The sequence below is a fragment of the Grus americana genome, chromosome 6 (genome assembly GCF_028858705.1).
Source record: "Grus americana isolate bGruAme1 chromosome 6, bGruAme1.mat, whole genome shotgun sequence".
Taxonomy (NCBI): Eukaryota; Metazoa; Chordata; class Aves; order Gruiformes; family Gruidae; genus Grus; species Grus americana.
Window position 1 is genome coordinate 30605561 of NC_072857.1, and position 18865 is coordinate 30624425.

General features: G+C 39.3%; 1 protein-coding gene across 4 annotated transcripts in view; it reads right to left on the bottom strand.

Annotated features, from left to right (window-relative positions):
* Positions 1-3150: 3150 nt before the first annotated feature.
* Positions 3151-18865, bottom strand: part of LOC129207996 (aldehyde oxidase-like) — a 44347-nt gene continuing 28632 nt past the window's right edge. For 2 of the 4 annotated variants that reach the window (XM_054829971.1, XM_054829969.1), the window contains 11 exons: positions 18393-18584; positions 17868-18095; positions 16697-16792; positions 15878-16006; positions 15305-15379; positions 11657-11709; positions 9462-9576; positions 8762-8827; positions 7984-8172; positions 6371-6538; positions 3151-5289 (listed from right to left, as the gene is read on the bottom strand). In XM_054829971.1, coding sequence (XP_054685946.1) covers positions 5239-5289; positions 6371-6538; positions 7984-8172; positions 8762-8827; positions 9462-9576; positions 11657-11709; positions 15305-15379; positions 15878-16006; positions 16697-16792; positions 17868-18095; positions 18393-18584 — 1362 coding nt within the window. In that variant the 3' untranslated portion in view covers positions 3151-5238. Of the gene's footprint in view, positions 5290-6370; positions 6539-7983; positions 8173-8761; positions 8828-9461; positions 9577-11656; positions 11710-15304; positions 15380-15877; positions 16007-16696; positions 16793-17867; positions 18096-18392; positions 18585-18865 lie in introns of those variants that run through there. The other 2 variants (XM_054829970.1, XR_008577641.1) reach the window with 2 other exon arrangements.

An 18865-nucleotide genomic window follows, 5' to 3' on the forward strand; every position in this document is an offset into this window, starting at 1 on the left:
TCATCCACATGCTTCAAAACAAGATAATACAAACAACTTTGAAAACATTTTTTAGGACCCATTGCTGCAGAATGAAGAGAGACTGAACCTCAGGCTTCTCTCAACAGTTCTGCTATACCAGCAGCATGCTCCAATTTACCAGGTGTAAAACAACATGAACTAGTTCAGGAATTTATTTGGAACTGCAGAGTGAAGTAAGGTTTCAGACTATGCCTTTAAGCACAGTTGACATAATGACAGATAAAACGTAACAGACAGAAAAAATTTAAATTAATTTTCCTTAATTCACCTGGTAAAAAAAAGTCAGTGCCCTCTCTAGAGTATAAAAATGTTGACCACAAAACTGAAAAATGTCTCTAGAAAAATAAATAGCAAGGTTAGTTTGCTTGTTTGTTTTTTAACTAAGAAATAAAATTCCTTCATTTCAGCTTACAATGTGTTTGTTATTAGGAATTCTTATTCACCTGACCTGCAAAGTAAGAAAAGGTAACAAAATGTCTTAGAAAATGAAATGGGAGCTTTTGGCATCAGGAACAGAAAAAAATTAACTAGTTATTTTCTTTTGATTAATGACTGAAACTAGTGATATATTTACTCCAACTATATCAACTTTAGTACCATATTAGTATAAGGTTTTAGAAAACAGCTAACTAATTGTAATTCTAAAAATTCTGTGATATGATGGGTGATACAAAGTCACTCAGACTATGTAAAAACTGTGGTAGAAAACAGGATACTATAAGGAAGATCAAAGATAAAAGATGATTATCCATGAATAAACTGTTGCTCCAGAATAACAGCTTTCCTGAATAGGAACAATAAACATTAAAACACTGCTGTTCAAAAAAAAGCATTAAAAAACTTACCTTCCTGCCATTCACAAAAAAGACAAGCTCATCTGAATGTTGGGGGCAAGCCATGCTGTTGCATTAAAGTCTGAAAAATAAAGCTTTACGCATCAAGAGAAATTAATGAAATGCTATATGCTCGTAAAGGTCACCTGAGTTTGCTTTGTCCCACAGAATTTATTTTCAGACTGAGCATCAAATTAGGTAGATGGGGAGGAGCCAGTGTAAAGTATGCCATTTCCCAGCTATTAATGCATGTTCGGCTGCTAATGCATTAAACTTTCTACTCCTACTCTCCACCTTAACTCTTCTCTGGTGAGCTGAAATAATCTGGAAAGAATTTGAGCCCCTCTAATTCTAACCCTGTAACTAAGAGATAAGGCACTTAACTATGAGGGGGAACTTCTGGGTTTGAGCTACAACTGCCAGGCCCGGGTTTTGGGGTGGGGTTTTTTTGTTGTTTTTGTTTTGTTTTTATATTATCCAGTAACTGATGAATTCAGAATACGTAGGAATGCCTGAAGGTAGAACCCAGGATGTGCAACATTACCTACTTCTGTAGGGTGTCAAACACTAAGCTGTGGAGCCATGCTTCTCATTTTAGCTTGTTACTGACCTGAACTATCTATATTTTTCTCCTGCAGAGTAACCCCATTTTAACAAAATCAAAATTACTACTACATACACATTTAAAATTTCTTTCTAGGTATCTCTATGCCATGCCAGCTCTATACCCTGACTGCTGTGGGTGCCATAAGATGACCATACCATATGTACCAGGGTTTTAGAGAGAGAAATCCCAAATCCTGATTTGGGATCCTAGATTCTTATGCACTTCTCTGGTTGTGCATCCAGGAAACAAGGTCATTAATCTTTAAATCCTTTGTTACAGCTGGCCTTCATTTTTTTCTTAAAAGATGACTTATGTATATGTCTTTCAAAAATCTCCATTTGTGTACATACATGTCTTTTGTTTAATTTACTGTTTTTATATTTTACAACAAAGGTCAGTGTGTTTCATTTAGAGACAGTGTAGGCTTGCAGCACAAAGTAGTCAGTCCCAGATCTCTTACCACTCCCCATTAGAAGGAAAGAAAATGATTCTCAGGAGAGATAGGCTGCTTCTTTTGTGTTTTAGCCCCTAATGTATGCCTGAGAGCTACCACAATGCGACCGCCGAAGCCACGCCAGTTACTAGGTCCTGCAGGCAAAAGCCCCAATGAGTCCTGCCAACTGCAGCACTGCTGTAGTATTCCACATGGGTTGTAGGTACAACAGCGCAGGTTCAAAGGCCTAAGAAGAGAAAGAGCCAGATGCAATACTAGATTTTGGCAGTCCAATATCTAATTTTCAGAGTACCAGGCCTCCAAATCAAAACGTAGTATTTATGTTAGGTGTGGAAGCTTACACACAGAGATAATGGGAGTGCTGAGGGCAGATAGTTATAGAAACACTTCTTTCATGAAGAAAATTAGTAGAAAAAGTTCTTCTCAACCATCTCCAGTTTGGGTGTTTCTGTACAGTGCACATTAATGTGTCAATAGCCATCCAACACGTTAGTGCCTTAAAGCTCTAACCTTTCTGCTTATCTAGCCCCCTGAGTCTGCGTATTTTAAACAATACTAAAAATGTAACAAAACCCCCCTCTTAACGCCTATAGAGCCTAAGAAAAATTCTTTCATAATATCCCATGTAGCCATAGTGTCATCCATCAGGATGTTTAACTGCTGATATTTCTACTTTCATGCAGTTTTTCAAACACCTAAAAGCCAGGAGACAGCTTAATATGTTTCAGCCCCAAAAAACCCCAGCAACCCATGTTTGGTACGTGTATAGATTCTACTGAGACAATCAGACAACAGTGCCACTTGTAAAGTGGCAGGGAGGAATCTTGGTTAATAATAACTGAGAAATACTGACAAGCTGACATGTGATCTGCACTGCAGAAAACAAAGTGAGGGTCTAGAACATGATGAATCCCTGGAGTACAAACACCTCAGCACTGTAGGTGGGGAGATGACATTGCCTGCCTGCAAGGGTTGGGCCACAATTTTTACAAGATTTGACGGGTCTGGAACTAACCCGCACCAGTGCTGATGCATAGGCACACAAGAGAACAACAGATAATGCATCTTTCTCCAGTTCAATAGATGTATATGCTCCCTGCTTCAGCATATCCCAGAATTTATCCACATTTTTAGGGCTGTTATTGACACATGGGGTTGTGAGCTGTCATTAACAAGCCCATGCAGTGAAACTAAGAAGATGTTGCAAATCAGAAAAAGTAATTATGGCAGCAGCATTCACATTTAATTTGATTTATTGACTTTCTTACAATATATAAAAGCCAAAGTAATACAAAGAAAGTGAAGAAAAAGAAGTTAAAACCAATGGGGCTTTAGCTGCCTAAACTACACTTCTAGTGCCACTTCAGATGATTTGCTACAACCTGCTTGGCCTCCAGTTGCTATGGCATATCTTCCAGTCCTGTGCTCTCCTATGTACCTGCTATCTTATGACATCAAAAATGGTCTAAACACCTATGTTTAAGCAGCTGAATTTCACCTACTCATAGCAGTTACAGAGAGATAAACAAATTGAAACAGTAAAGATTTCATATCTTAATAGCCAATGCAAAACCAGTTTAACCTACTAACCTGATTTCTGTCACAGATACATTATCAACTCATAAAAGGGATGGAAGGCAGGAAGAGAAAATAGTCTGTGGAAAACTGAGAGGCAGTAAAATAATAAGAACCTGCAGGCTGATATGTCAAACAAATTAGAGTCATTTAATTTCATTATAAATGACAGTCTTCATGTCTCTGGAGTAATCCGACCTATGAGTAACTGGAAGAGCAATCACCACTCTCATCAAGGAATAACTGATTCAGAGGTTCACTGAAAACACACCTTGAACATACAAACTATCTATTTTCCCAGATCTTCTTTCTTATCAAAGAACCTGCCACAATTTTTCAGGTGCTACTTCGAGTAACTTGGGTAGACTTACTAAAAAAGTGAAGTGTTTTTTCTCTATTAGGATGTATCCCAGATCAAAGCCCCAAATTCAAATACCATGGAGATTTGTGTATTTGTGTGTGTGTGTGCATTCAGAACTGAAATCTCAGCTTTGCACTTCAAGATGAGGAAAGGCTGAAGTTCTCGGTCAGTTCAATATTGTGGATTCTGACGCTGAAATCTGAATATTGTGGCTGAAGATTTCATAATATATTAACTTTGATATATTCCATGTAATTTCTTGGTCTCATCTTAGGTTACAAATATACACATACTTCAAATTTAATAACACCAGAATTTCTGTTACCATTTAATACAGTGCTGCTTTATATTTTCCTGTTTTCTCCAGCTGTTACTACTTGGGAGTGGTCTAATCCCACTGCACCCTAGGCAGCATCAGATGACTGATCTTTGCAGATCATCTTTTGATCTCATTACATTTTTTCTTTCTTCTTTATTACAGGAGTGGCCAAGAGTGGGAAAAAGTTCTTAAGTGTACTTTCATGGCTCAATATAGTCCTGAGCACAGGATTAAGCACTGCTTAAGAATCCTTTCCAGAGACAGGTTCATCCAGTGTCCTATTCAAAGCACACTGAACTCCATATGAGTTTTCCCATTAAGTTCAGAGGCTTTTGGCTTGCTCCATGAGAAAAAGAAAGCTTCTGGGGGAAATTACAACTAAGTCACTCTTCCAACTTTTGGGATAAAATTCATCTCCTATATATGTAGGTCAGCCACGGAAATTTGCCTAGCACAGCAAAAGAAAATCGTAAGTCTTGTTTCTTGCATGCTTTTAACAAAGATGTCTGTGCCAAAAGAATCTAAAGCAGCTTTACTACAAATCAGAGCATTACTTCTGATCAAAAAGGGACTGAATCCAACAAACAAGATTCTGATTCTTCAACAGAAAAAGATCTCTGCACTCACACTCCACTGTAAGACTCAAAACTAAATTAGAAAATTAGCCGAAGCCATTAAAAAATCATTTATCATATGAAGTTGTAAAGTGTAATAAGTGGTAGTAAGGTATCTAACATACCTTTATACTTCATCTGAACTTTCTTCTCCTGCAGCATTTGAGCTGAGTTGTTCAGCACATATTTCTTGTTGAACATATATGCTTCAAATGCAGGAGATGTATTTCTAGTCATTAAATGCAGTAATTTAAGCAAAGCACTGTAATGAATATACTGGATAGAGAATGAAGATAAGGACAGAAGACGTAATGTGCATATCTTTGGTACCTGATTCTATTCTGAAAATGAGAAAATATATTTATCTGTGTGTTGATTAGTGTGTATTGGGGCAGTAAATCAGTTTTTCATTCCATTGCATTCTGTTTGGGTCTTGCGCACTCTGGTTTGTCACTCACACAGATATGGCCCGAGGAGCGGACGAAGCAGATTCATCATTTGTCATCTAAGAGAACAAGCAAGAAACAAAGAGAGTGACTTGTTAATATTATTTGACTGGCAAGCTCCCATTATTGCCCTTATCAGGTGCCTCCAAACTGCTCAGCAGGGTGTTCTACAGGAGATACCTATGGAAGATGGCTGGAAGGAAGGTCAGTGATAACTGGGGTCAGGGCGAAACAGGGGTAGAGAAGCATGGTCTCTGCACTGGTGGACCTCACCTCCCACAAGCTCCTGCGATGACAGTAAGCCCATGAACCTATTGATTTGGAAGCCAATGATGCCCCACCATGACCACAGAAGTACTATGGGACTAGTCTGTGAGTAAGAGCTCAAGAATTTCCATGGCAGAGCCTCAGAGGTTCAGGGCACAGTACGGATTTATATCCTGGCAAGGACCTTATTTCACAGATGCTGTAAACTAAATAAAAACTTAACAGGAAAAAAAAAGTAATAGCAGTGGGAACATGACTACAATGAACAGTTGCAGAAAACATGGAATATAAAGGATGAGCATTGTAAGAAGTGTATTGCCTCATTTATTTTTCTTCTGTATCCTTTTGTTAGCTCTGAGTTAATTATTTTTCTCCCAAAGAGTACTGGGCGTAGCAAAGAGTACCAGAATGAGGTGACAGTGTCAGAGTACAAGTCACTGGGGTAAAACACCTGGAAGGAGACTGAAGATGCTTGGAGGCTGATCTAGTATCCACTGCATGTCGGTAAGAGGAGCTATTTAATCCTCTGTGGGATTTGACATACAGAAGAAAGGAGGCAGCTTCAGAGAAAGAACAGATTGTAAAAATTATGTAAATTTCAAAGGAAAAAAAAGGATTATACAAAATCAGGGAAATTCCAATACAATGCTTGAATGGCATTTGTTGGAATAACTTGCATGAGTGAGACTTGTTACCAGACATTTCAATTAAAAGCCCTCCCTCCCTTCAAAGGAGGGAGCCGTATGATATTGCTATATACAAAGCATGACCAATTGGAGACATCATTAGGCATCCCACCATTCAAGGGTGTGAAAAGCAGTATGCACTTCTACCCAGACACTTCAACAGACCCTTCCCCCACCTTCCTATTACCATCTCAGTAAAGTCATCTGCGCAGCCTGCCCGTATTTGTTCAGCGGTCAGAGGGCTGTTTAGTGCAAAGGTCTTTTTCAGTCCTCTCTCATTCCTCACGCTAGTTATTGCATCTCTCAAAGCGAAGAACACAGAGCATCCCAAGAAAAGTCCTGCCTCACCTATCCCCTGGGGAAAAAAAAAAAGTTAAATAGGTGTAGGTTTTGAGCAAATGAGAGGAGTACATGCCATACCAATATCAAGTAAAAAGCTTAAAAGTCAGTGACTCAAAAAGTGTTTTGTCCTTCAGTAAGGAAGTTTCTCTTAGATTTAGTGGAAACAGGCTTAGATCACAGCAAGTCTTCTGATGGTACCTGCTTCCAGGGAGCTAAAAATGTTGATTTCAAATATTGGTTATTAATTTTAGAATCTTTTTGGCTCATTGCTAAACTGAAATTTAGAATAACTGGCAGACAAAACTGAAACAATCCAAACCCAGGTACAGACACAACTAAGAAACAAAGCCTGAACTCATGATAATTTCCTGTGCACAAACACCACTGATCTCAGTGGGCTTGACATCCTCTCACTGGTTCTGACATAAGATTCACATTTGCTCCTTATCTCAAAGATAGGTCAAATCCACCCTTATTCCATACTCCTCTCAGTGCTGTGGTATTGAACATTTTAATCTGGATTGGATCAGCATATTGCAATTGAATCTTACTTATCTCCCTGCTAAAGGTCTGAGAACCAAATGTCTTCCCCAAACATGCTGCATGAAGACAGAATCACACCTTCTTACAGTGAATTTTAGGGTTAATTATAGGGGATAAATTCACAGAAAAGGATAAAAGCTCTGTTTGAAGAAGGATATTAGTATCAGCTCTCTAGATCAGCTCCAAATCAACTATGTAACTACTTCACCTGGATGATATTTTTTGAAACAAATACTTTTCTAATTATGTTTCACTGAGACAGCTTTAAATAATTTTAAAAGACTTATTTGTTCTTTAATAATCTTTGCCTTAAAATATGCTTTTTCCTCTTGTCATGCTATTTTACTGTATTCTAAAAGCACACCTAATACTTGAAATAGCTAAAATTTGCAGAATTACCTTAATCTTGATTTACCATTACTACTTACATGTAACTGGTTAGAATATTTGCTGGTGTAAATTGAAGCAGTGTTTATACCAACTGAATACTTGAGCCAATTTCTCATATAAATACACACATACAGTCCTATTTCTTATTGCATAACACACATAAGTAAGCTGCACACACTCATTGTCAATATGTTTTCTCTGTCAATGTCTTTGCTGTCTTTATTCTAACCCTTTAGTTTATCATCACATTTTAAAAGTATGGTTTTAAATTCAGCTTGCAGCTTCTGTGTATGGTCTGTTAACAAAACCCTAAAATTACTACTTGCCAGCCAGGAAAGATATACAGCAATATCCCACATTATATCTTTTCATATTAGCTTCCCTGATGTCATAAATAAAATAATTTTTTGTATACTTGTTTGAAATGCTAAAGAAGAGGAACTGAAAACTTAGATATCTTTTATATCAGAGTAATTTCTGATTGTCATGGGATCTAAGAATCAGGCCCTGTGATGGTTTGCTTACCTTGGATGCATAGATGGCATAAGGATTTTGGGAAGATGACAGCAGGGAAACACTAAACTGTTCTGGAATATCACAAACAGCAGGTATCTTATACTGATCTGGACCCCGAGTATAGAGGACTCCTTCTGGAGAGTACTTTAATTCCTCCATTGTGTACAGTCCAATGCCTTGAACAAAGGCACCTTCAATCTTTAAATAAGAAAAGAAATAGCATTTATGTTCTCATGTTTGATAAAATGGGTAAAACTTTGGCAAGAACTGATTTGTATCGCTAGCCATTAGAAGATCTTTTTTTTTTCTGTTTGCTTAACAGCATTCTTCAACATTTTGGGGCTACTGTGATGGGAAAAGCTTTCACACTCCTCTCATACCAGGCAGACAAATGCTTTCACAATGAAGTGATGAGATCTGTGGACCAGCCTTCAATGATGAAAGGTGTTTCCCTGCTATCAAGTGGGGAAGGCAGGTCAAACAACAGGAGAATTTGGAAACTGTAGATCACAAACAGGATTTAATTCCAGCAGATAGTGGGGCATCTATACATACAGGAAGTACTAGAGGTTGACAGCAGGGTAAAATTCAAGCTTCATTGATACCTACAAAGCTCTGACACTGATTCAAATGGGGCAAGTCTAGAAGGAAAGGACTTTCTAATATGATCTATGACTTACAACATTATCTAGTAAGAAATCAGGGTTTTCTGAATTCATGAGGTAATCTTTACTTCAGATAAGACTATCAGTGTAATAGAAATAAGCAGGAAATTCTTGGTACATACCTGTCCTATATCCACAGCTGGATTTATGCTGCATCCAATGTCCATAACAATGTCTGTTCTGAGGTTCTGCCAATAAAATTCAAATGCATATTACTGAGAAAGATGCATGGAGTGGAGGCATTAGAATATAATGTGGCTTAGAGTCAGTATTCAGTGGAATACTATATACTAAGACAGAGGCCCCTCTGTGTACACAATTTCAGAGTAATTTCCAATACCCCATTACAAGCAAAATGGGCTTGTCTCAACTTTAACAGAATTTTAGCCAGAGACAGCCATGCCAGATTTTTCCCATTGCACAAGGAAATCCCCACGTAAATAAATACAGATAGAGGGCACATGATAAGCAGTCTATGACATTTAGCTGTCTAGATGGTCAAAAGCCTGGAAAGAGACTATTCAGCTCTGCTGTAATTTGTTTGCTGGCAAACAGGGCAAGAACGAGCAAAGAACATATCAGATGTCTGCCATAACCCAAAAGGTGAACCCATATGGCATTAATACAGATGTGCCACAAGCTGGTTAACACTACACAGCTTTCATACTGCTCCACCTGTAATTTGCATTTACACTGTTGATATATTTACTATCATATGAAGACAGGTGACATTAATGCAAAACCTGAATGGTTATTAGAGCACCCAGTGATACAAACCTCATTTACATAATTTACAAAACTTCCATGACACTCAGTTATTACCTTGTGATCTCCTGTTAGACAGTTAATTTCAACCTCTGAACACGCAGCTCCATAAAGAAAATATGTGAATGGCTGTCCTTCCCCTTTCTCCCAATCCATATTTTCATTGTAACCTCTGACAAAGGAAACAAAGTCCACAAGAAGAAAATTAATGAATGCTTGCATCACAACAAAGCAGATGAGCACATGAAAGTTTGAAACTACTTCAACTGAAATCTTAAATGACAGGTCAGAACCTCAGCAGTTAAGTTCTATGAAATCCTACAGAGCACCAGCAGTTTAGGTTTGATGGAGCTGGTATTTATACAACATTTAGCAGACAAGATATTTCAGTTCAGGAGAGTCTATAACCAGCATAATCCCAGAAATATACTAATAAAGACATGGTAATCAAGAACAGAATACAAATTTAAGGTAAAGGTTGCTGAGGTCGCACAGAAGGGAATTCAGAAAAAGGGAGGAAAACTGGTCTTATGAAAGAATAATTTATAAGAGCTAAATGAAAGAGTTAAAATTACAGCAACTGGCTACAGAATGAGAGGGTTAAAACAGGAATATTGAAATAAAGGTGTAATTACTTAGAAGGGAGTGGGACTAACTGAGGAGACTATAGTAGTCAGGACTGATGGGGTAAATTCAATGGACACAAGAGGACAGTGAAATGCAGCATCTCCCAACCATGTGAGCTACGTGACAAAGGCATATTTTTTGACCATATATGACTGAAATGTCTTTGTTTAACATATTTAAAATTATGCCCTGTAAACCAATTATACTATAATTCAGGGCATTGAACTGTGTGTTGAAAAAGGGATACACAAAATCCACATATTCGGCTTCTCACATTCCATCTACCTCAGCTGGCTTTTAGATTCTTGGATGTGGAGAATATGACTGCATAAGAACTAGATCAGTATAGGATTTGAGGCTCAGGGATCTGCAGATGGTTTTGGGCTCCATTAAATGTCAATAGCAAAATATGACTGTTGTTCATTGCTTTGGAGATATCAACATTCCTAAAAGGCTGCATACTTGAACAGACTTAACAGCAGGAAGGGATATTGTTTGGTCTTTTCTCGGTGTTTTAAGTAAGTATGGGTTTGCAAAGTGCCTCTTCAACTTACTCCAGATGACATGAATATCTGAAAAGTTGATATTGATAAGTAGGTAAAAGCAGGTGGAGAGAGAGAAGATAGAAGGCACAGCAGGCTGAGAGAGAAGTTTTGCTTGTAACCCCACCTGTGTTATAGCACAGAAGTTTTTATTTTCTGGTTCTTTATAAATACTGTGAAAGAATGCAAAGAAAAAGGACCACAAGACTGCACTGAGAGCGAGCTGTGGGAATTCTGTTTAAGATTACTGTGTCCTACAATAGCATGCTGTTGTGAATAAATCCATGTCTAAGAGTATATATGATGGGAATTTTTTGAGGCTCCAGAAGCGAAGAGGCCAAAACAGTGACTCTGAACCTAGGGTCAGTGAGCAACCCCACTTCTCATGTGAGCAGTAAGTCCCCCTCTAGCTTTCAATTGGTGCTGAATCATGGCATCTGATTCCTGAGTTAGTTTAAAAAAAAAAAAAAAACCCACAACCCACAAGCTTTCTTTTAAACTCAACCAGATGTTTTAAATTCTCCTTCCTCTAAAGAGAAATAACCTTAAGGTTCAGATCTAGAATTAAATAGGCCTAATTTTCCACAAGTGCACCGGCTTGCTAATTACAGGTGTGGTGTGTGCTGGATAAATATTCTAATGTTGCCACTCATTCTTCTTGTCATGGAACTCCGTGTGATCGTATTTGTGGGTAAAAACGTAAATAATTCGTAGTACAACAATATTTATAGCTTATAGTAATACAGCCTCCACTAAATAAACTATATCCCACTTTGCATACCTACTGTTATGGGTAGCAGTCACTTTCTTGATGCTTTCTGGTTTGCTAATGGCCAAATCATGGAGCAAAGATGGGATGAAATATTCTTTTGGTATTTTCTAGAGGGTCCACACAGGGCTTGACATAAATTAGCACTTAAACTTTATACTCCAACCATCCATATATCAAAGAATTACATAAAACATAAGCTGAGCCATTAGAAAGAACTATTGGAGACATGATCTTCTATTCATGGCATACCTTATCTTCAGAAATCAGTCCTGGTCTAGCCTATGCATTTCTAAAGAACAAAAATATATTACCTAAAGTAGCCAGTAGCTGAAAGACTCACACTCTGTTCAAAAGCTTCTTTAACCTGTAAAATATAGCAGTGTTTGTGGTAAACCAAGGAAGGAATCAGGAAGGAACACAGCATACATATATTTACTTATTCAATAGTTCAATAGAAATGGGTCCTTCTTTGTCAATTGAACAGATCTAGTTGATAAGTCACTGAGATAAAAGATCTGCATGACCTATTTGCACGAAAATGACAGTTGACAAGAGAAATGCTCTTTGCAGTGTTCTTCTGCCAGTGGTAAAAATGACAGGATGAAGTCCTAAATCTATTCCCTTTCAGTGATTCTCATGTTAGATTTACTCAATTTACAAGTCAAGAAGAATTTTTATTTTGTTTATCATTAATTGTAATTTATTGAACTTGCAAGATGTAAAATTACTTCTCTGCATATATTCACATTCTTTCTTAGGTCAGCCATTTCTGCTAATATTTTGGGTGTGTCTGAATTATCCGGATTAATTTGGCACCCATTAGAGGAGGAGTGGATTTTATCTTTGCGTACATAGCTGTCAGTTATCAAGCTACCACATGTATTCCAACATTATTTGCTATTGCTAGGAATTACTACTGCCAAGAAAGTGTTTACATTTTTGTAGTTATTATAGTATTTAATCACTTGAGAAGAAACACCCTAGCATACTGGATCTGTAAATGCCTCAAGGCAGGGATTGTCCTTTTCATTAGGCCACAGATAACAAGCAATACTGGATAAGACGACATAACAAACAGGTTTTCTTTTAACATCTCAATATACAAGACTAGATTCTCAGCCATACCTTCTTAAAATAGTTGATATCAGAGCAGAAAGCTTTTAGTTGAAAAAAAAATTCAGTTTCTAGCCCTAAAATTCTATTCTAGTTTCAAGTGGGGCCCGGACAGGGGCCATTTCTATAAATAGCTTTAGCACTACTTCTATACTACTCTACTGCAAATGTAACTAATATTATAACTAATTACATATTAGAGCAGTGGGAGCAAGGATTCCTGCTACCCTTCTTGCAGTTCTATAATGTACTGCATACGTGAGAGACATGGAAGGAAGAAGTTGAGAAGGATTCTCTGTATTGATTTGGTAAAAATAAAGAACTGACATGGAGGAAAACTGACCCTGTACACATATACCATGACAATCTTTTGTAGACAGCTTGTCAAGGATAAGCTGTGGTGGGTCATGTTATTGCACAAACTGATATTTTTTGTACATTAAAAACTTCAGTGCCTCCAAATGTGACTTCACAGATAGCTTCCCCTCCTTTCCAACTAGATATGATCATAGAATCATAGAATGGTTTGGGCTGGAAGGGACCTTAAAGATCATCTAGTTCCAACCCCCCTGCTGCGGGCAGGGACACCCTCCACTAGACCACATTGCCCAAAGCCCCATCCAACCTGGTCTTAAACACTTCCAGGGATGGGGCATCCACAACCTCTCTGGGCAACCTGTTCCAGTACCTCACCACTCTAACAGTAAAGAATTTCTTTCTAACATCTCATCTAAATCGACCTTCCTTCAGCTTAAACCCATTGCCCCTTGTCCTGTCACTACACTCCCTGATAAACAGTCCCTCACCATCTTTCCTGTAGGCCCCTTCAGGTACTGGTAAGCCACAATTAGATCTCCCGGGAGCCACCTTTTCTCCAGGCTGAACAACCCCAACTCTCTCAGCCTGTCCTCATAGCAGATGTGCTCCAGCCCTCTGATCAGCTTTGTGGCCTCCTCTGGACTCGCTCCAACAGCTCCATGTCTCGCCTGTACTGGGGCCCCCAGAGCTGGACGCAGTACTCCAGGTGGGGTCTCACTAGAGTGAAGTAGAGGGGCAGGATCACCTCCCTTGACCTGCTGGTCACACTTCTTTTGATGCAGCCCAGGACACAGCTGGCTTTCTGGGCTGCAAGCGCACACTGCCGGCTCATGGTGAGCTTCTCATCAATCAATACCCCCACGTCCTTCCCCTCAGGGCTGCTTTCAATCCATTCCTCGCCCAGCCTATAGTCGTGCTTGGGATTGCGCCGACCCACGTGCAGGACCTCGCGCTTGGCCTTGTTGAACTTCATGCAGTTCACATGGGCCCACCTCTCCTGCCCATCGAGGTCCCTCTGGATGGCATCCCTTCCCTCCAGTGGGTCGACCGCACCACACAGCCTGGTGTCGCCAGCAAACTTGCTGAGGGTGCACTCGATCCCACTGTCCATGTCGCTGACAAAGATGTTAAACAGTGCCGGTCCCAGTACTGACCCCTGAGGAATACCACTCGTCACCGTTCTCCACTTGGACATTGAGCCGTTGACCATAACTCTTTGAGTGCGACCATCCAGCCAATTCCTTATCCACCGAGTGGTCCATCCATCGAATCCATGTCTCTCCAATTTAGAGACAAGGATGTCGTGCGGGACAGCGTCAAATGCCTTGCACAAGTCCAGGTAGATGATGTCAGTTGCCCTTCCCTTATTCACCAACGCTGTAACCCCATCATAGAAGGCCACCAAGTTTGTCAGGCATGATTTGCCCTTAGTGAAGCCATGCTGGCTGTCACCAATCATCTCCTTATTTTCCATGTGCCTGAGCATAGTCTCCAGGAGGGTCTGCTCCATAATCTTGCCAGGCACGGAGGTGAGACTGACTGGCCTGTAGTTCCCTGGGTCTTCCTTTTTTACCTTCTTAAAAACAGAGGTTATGTTCCCCCTCTTCCAGTCAGTGGGAACTTCGCTGTACTGCCAGGACTTCTCAAATATGATGGAGAGTAGCCTGGCCACTTCATCCACCAGTTCCCTCAAGAACCACGGATGCATCTCATCAGGTCCCATGGACTTGTGCACCTTCAGGTTCCTTAGATACTCTTGAACCTGATCTTCTCCTACAGTGGGCTGTTCTGCATTCTCTCAGTCCCTGCCTTCTGCGACCTGGGCAGTGTGGCTCAAGCATTTGCCAGTGAAGACTGAGGCAAAGAAGTCGTTGAGTATCTCAGCCTTCTCCATATCCTGGGTAACCAGGTCGCCCGTTTCATTCCGGAGGGGACCCACATTTTCCCTTGTCCTCCTTTTATCACTAACATACCTATAGAAGCTTTTCGTGTTGTCCTTGACATCCCTGGCCAGACTAATTTCTATCAGGGCTTTGGCTTTCCTAACCTGATCCCTGGCTGCTCGGACAGTTTCTCTGTATTTCTCCCAGGCTACCTGCCCTTGCTTCCACCCTCTGTAGGCTTCCTTTTTTTGTTTGACTTTGCCCAGGAGCTCCTTGTTCATCCATGGGGGCCTCTTGGGTGTTTTTGCTTGACTTCCTCTTTGTTGGGATGCATTGCTCCTGAGCTTGGAGGAGGTGACCCTTGAATATTAGCCAGCTGTCTTGGGCCCCTCTTCCTTCCAGGGCTTTGTCCCATGGTATTCTACCAAGCAGATCCCTGAAGAGGCCAAAGTCTGCTCTCCTGAAGTCCCGGATCTGGGGATTGTTTTCCGCATATCTAAACCAAGCACCTACAATACATCTTTCTGTGAAATAACCTATTTCTGCAGTTTTTAACTTTAGGATGAGCAGACTGAGAGACTACAATACATATATCGCAGTTTCTGCAAGCACACAAATACATTTACCAGGATTCACACGTCTTACCCAATCATTCCAGGTCCCTTTTGGGTTCTTGTTGATGATAGGCTGCAGGCGTTTCAGAAGAGTTTGGCAAGCATCCTGGTGAGATGTCAGGAGAATATAACACAAAAATAACATATATATGTTTGGTACTATTCAAGATATGTTCTAGTTAGCACTTAATTAGTTTATGCTTTACTGTCATCTTGTTTGACAAAGTATGGTAGGAGGTGTCATTTTAACTGCATAGGCACAAACCTTATAAAGGGTTAAGTTACAAGGGCTGGAATCTACATGAATCAGTAGATTTAGAACAGGAACGGGATACAAAATTTGCATGGGACTAGTTAGTTAGATAAAAAAAAAAGATTTTGTCAAACTTAAGCCTTTCGGAGAAAGCTCAGATCGTATTCTGAAAACTCATAAGCACCATTACTGAGAAACTGTCAACAAATCATGTTTCTTCTTGGCAATCTCCAGTGGTATTATTAGTCATCTCAAACTTGATTTCTATGGGATCACTAATGCTTAAAGTTTGGCAGGCATTAAATACCACGAGGGATAGGGTGTTTTGTTAAATTAAATACTACTCTTTACCTTCACAGCCATGCCATTGACATCTGTCCCTGCAGATCCTGCTGAGGCACATGCATTAGGAACAGTTGTTGTGCTCGTTTCACAGAAGTGAATACATGACATGGGGATGTTCAATTCCCGACTAGCAACCTGTTTCAGGAAGAAGAATATATTCTCTGTTTTAGAAACATTCTAAACACTCCAGCAGTTCCCCAGTTCTTGCCAGAAGTCAGTGATACCAGGCAAGATAAAGTTTTAGCAAGTTGTCTTCCAACCTCCAGCTGAAATCATTCTGCCCAGTTTGTCAGTACAAAGAGGCAGAAAAGAAGGGCAATGTTTTAGCTGTACTCAAACTCTGGATTGAGAATCTGGAGTCCAACAATAGGTTCCTGATTTTGCTGCTTATATCCTGTATGATTTAGAGCAAATTATGCAGGCCCAGATCCCAAGCTTTCATTGACTTGATAAATATCTTTAGAGATCTGTCTCTCAATTAATCCTTAAACAATTAAGATCATAATAACATTGTCCGGACTGTATACTAATCTGAATACTGTCTTTTTTTTACCATGGGTTTTAGGGATCAGCCCCCAAAAATCTTATTTTTAATAAGCCTCTTCACATACCACTGGAAGAATAAAACCTGTTTTTCCTTCCTGCTGTCTCTATGATTCTTAATGAAGGCACCTTTGCTTTCTAACTCTATCAATGCAAAGAAGCAGTGGCTATGCTGATAAACTTTTCTACTGGTACACTAACTAACCAAGAAGAAAACCTTCACACTGTTTATCTGCATGACAGATAAAGCACAAGGTAATATTTGTTGGGATCATTTGTTACCTGGATCATTTTTGTATGAATACCCTGCCCCATTTCAATTCCGCCATGTGTCAGAAGCACAGATCCATCAGTATAAATATGAACTAGAGCAGCAGCCTAAAAGAGAAAAACAAAATCAAGATTAGACTCGTGAGAAATGTGTTGTATACGGTGATGAACTGATGAATCAAAAAAAGATAGACATAGTTTTGAAGTGTATTTCAATTTATCTGTTTATTGCTTTTGAATAGAAGGCAAAATTTGGAATGTTAGTCCCTGTTCTTCCTCTGTAATGAACTTCAAAAGAAAAAGATACAAATCCTTGGAGGTCGGCTTTTTCGGTTGCTAGATCCTGAAATAATTCTACACCTGGCAACAGTATCTCAACAGTTCCAAAAGAAGCTGGAGGACCTCCCTCACTAGTGGCTGTACGTGCGAATTGCTGCAAGTTCCATTTTCTCTCTCATTGATGTTTGAAAGTCTTTGGGCACAGGTCTTTCAACCACATGGGTTGGGCAGGCTGTCAGCATTAGACACAGCAGGAAGGTTCTGAATGAGATTTTCCTCCTGGACTCAGTTGGAAGTAGCACTGCAGACTACAAAGGCCCTGTGACTTTTGTCTTGAACAGAGACAGCCAGTTTAATATGATAGAAGCCAGTCAATTAATTTTCAGTTGATAAAATGCTGCCTATTCCAGAAGCACTGGACACCTATGTTAAACAAACTACAAACCCCAAAAATTCTGCTGTCCTTTTCTTTCTTAAACTTAGTCTTTGATGACATCAAAGGGTTAAGTCTTTAAGAACAGCATCCCATTGTACCCCCATGGTTAGAAAGAGTAAGCTCAGAGTTATTTCTAGAATAGATAACCTATCCAATGAACACTTTGCCATCAGTCTTCAAAAATTTTTCATGGAAATGTACAACTCATCTAAACCAATATGACATCACAAGAGATGGGACTGGCCTTTAAGTATGCAGGGTCCAAGGTGCCTGAGTCCTGAAAACCAAACTTTGATCTCAGCTTGAAGAGAGCTAGAAGCTAGTGTAGCCTTCAGGGAACAATCATTAGGAGGATGATAGTTTTGCAGAAGTTGAAATATAACACATTTGTTTTGTATCCTAAGGTAGAGTAACTGTAATCTTCTATGGATAAAAAGCTTAGCTCACTTATTCTTTAAAGAAACTAACCTGAGAAAGATAACGCGTGCCTAGTCCAAATGGAAACTTCATTGGTACAATGGCAATCCCTTTTTTCTTCCAGTAATTTTGTTTGTTAAATTCACTGACAACTGTTTTCCTACTGTGGTATGCAGATTTCTTCATACATTCGTTCCAACACCGTATTAAGTTTTGTGGATCAAGCTTTTGTTTGAAGTGTGTCTGCTCATCCTCCTTATACATATTTATTTCCCTAATCTGAAATAATAAAATTCACAGCTATCACACAATCCTGTTAAAGGTAGACTGACCATTTTGGGGAACTAGTAGACAACAAGATTATGGTATGTTTTTTGAACAATCAACAGTTTGGTTTAGTTTGTAAGAGCATGCTATTCATTCAACAATCAGACATCAATAAAAAATATGAATTTTAGCACAAATTATGTTTCACTTAGAAAAGATTTGTTCAAACAGTTGAGCTAATCTAAAGGGTTTTGACTTTCCAACTGCATAGACTTCATTTCAAGAGAGAAGATGCCTTCATTTTGTCACCTTTTCTGGTGATAAACCGGTTTTATCTGCAACTCCTGTTATCCAAGTTTCTGTCACCAGTGCTGACTGGGGAAAGCCAAACCCTCGGAATGCTGTGTTTGATGGCAAGTTTGTTTTGCAAGCATAAGCCCAGCATCTCAAGTTGGGAATCTTGTATGCATTGTCCATTTTTAATAAGGATACTTCTGCTACCTGAGGTAGGGGACAAATAGGTATAGTTAAATGTTAGAACAGTGCTTCATTCAAATTCACATTTAAATCTTCCTCATCTCATATAAAGATCTTAACTTGAGACAACTAGCTTTAAAATCAGGTTTCTGTCAATCGCTGCTGGTAAGAATACTGTTATACACACATACAGACTTTATTCATACATTTCTCCTGCAGCATATCAGCTTTCAGTTCTTTTTTGATATTCACAGAACACAGCTGATGTTACTAGTAGTTGAGTGCTGGTCAGTAGTTAAGGTTGT